Source organism: Etheostoma spectabile, chromosome 8 (assembly GCF_008692095.1).
Source record: "Etheostoma spectabile isolate EspeVRDwgs_2016 chromosome 8, UIUC_Espe_1.0, whole genome shotgun sequence".
Classification (NCBI taxonomy): Eukaryota; Metazoa; Chordata; class Actinopteri; order Perciformes; family Percidae; genus Etheostoma; species Etheostoma spectabile.
This window is the reverse complement of record NC_045740.1, coordinates 17,501,250-17,501,592: the sequence shown is the minus strand read 5'-3', so window position 1 is coordinate 17,501,592 and position 343 is coordinate 17,501,250. Positions and strand designations below refer to the sequence as shown.

At 56.6% G+C, this 343-nt stretch overlaps 1 protein-coding gene across 1 annotated transcript in view; it reads left to right on the top strand.

The window, feature by feature from the left end:
* LOC116693733 (ceramide kinase) overlaps positions 1 to 343 on the top strand; it is a 63,676-nt gene that overhangs the window by 57,343 nt on the left and 5,990 nt on the right. The window contains exon 13 of the mRNA XM_032522941.1: positions 96 to 310. Within this exon, the coding sequence (XP_032378832.1) occupies positions 96 to 310 (215 nt within the window). The remainder of the gene's footprint in view (positions 1 to 95; positions 311 to 343) is intronic.

Genomic DNA, 343 nt, shown 5'->3' with positions numbered 1-343 from the left:
TGATATTTCTACTTTTTGTGCAACTGTAACACAGAGTTTCCCTTCGGGGATCAATAAAGTATTTTTGATTCTGATTCTGATTCTGTCCGGGCCAGTTTGACCTGGCGTTCGTCGAGGTCCACCGGGTGCGGCGTTTCCGCTTCACGCCGCGTCACTGCCAGAGCGACTCAGACCTGGACCTGCGGGAGAACGGCAAGCACCAGATCTTCAGCCAGATCTGCCGAGACCACCCGGCCTGCGGCTGCGCCCCCGCCTACAGCAGCTGGAACTGCGACGGCGAGATCCTGAACCACACAGCCATCGACGTCCGGTAAGGAGTCTCTCGCTCTGCTGTTGTCAAATA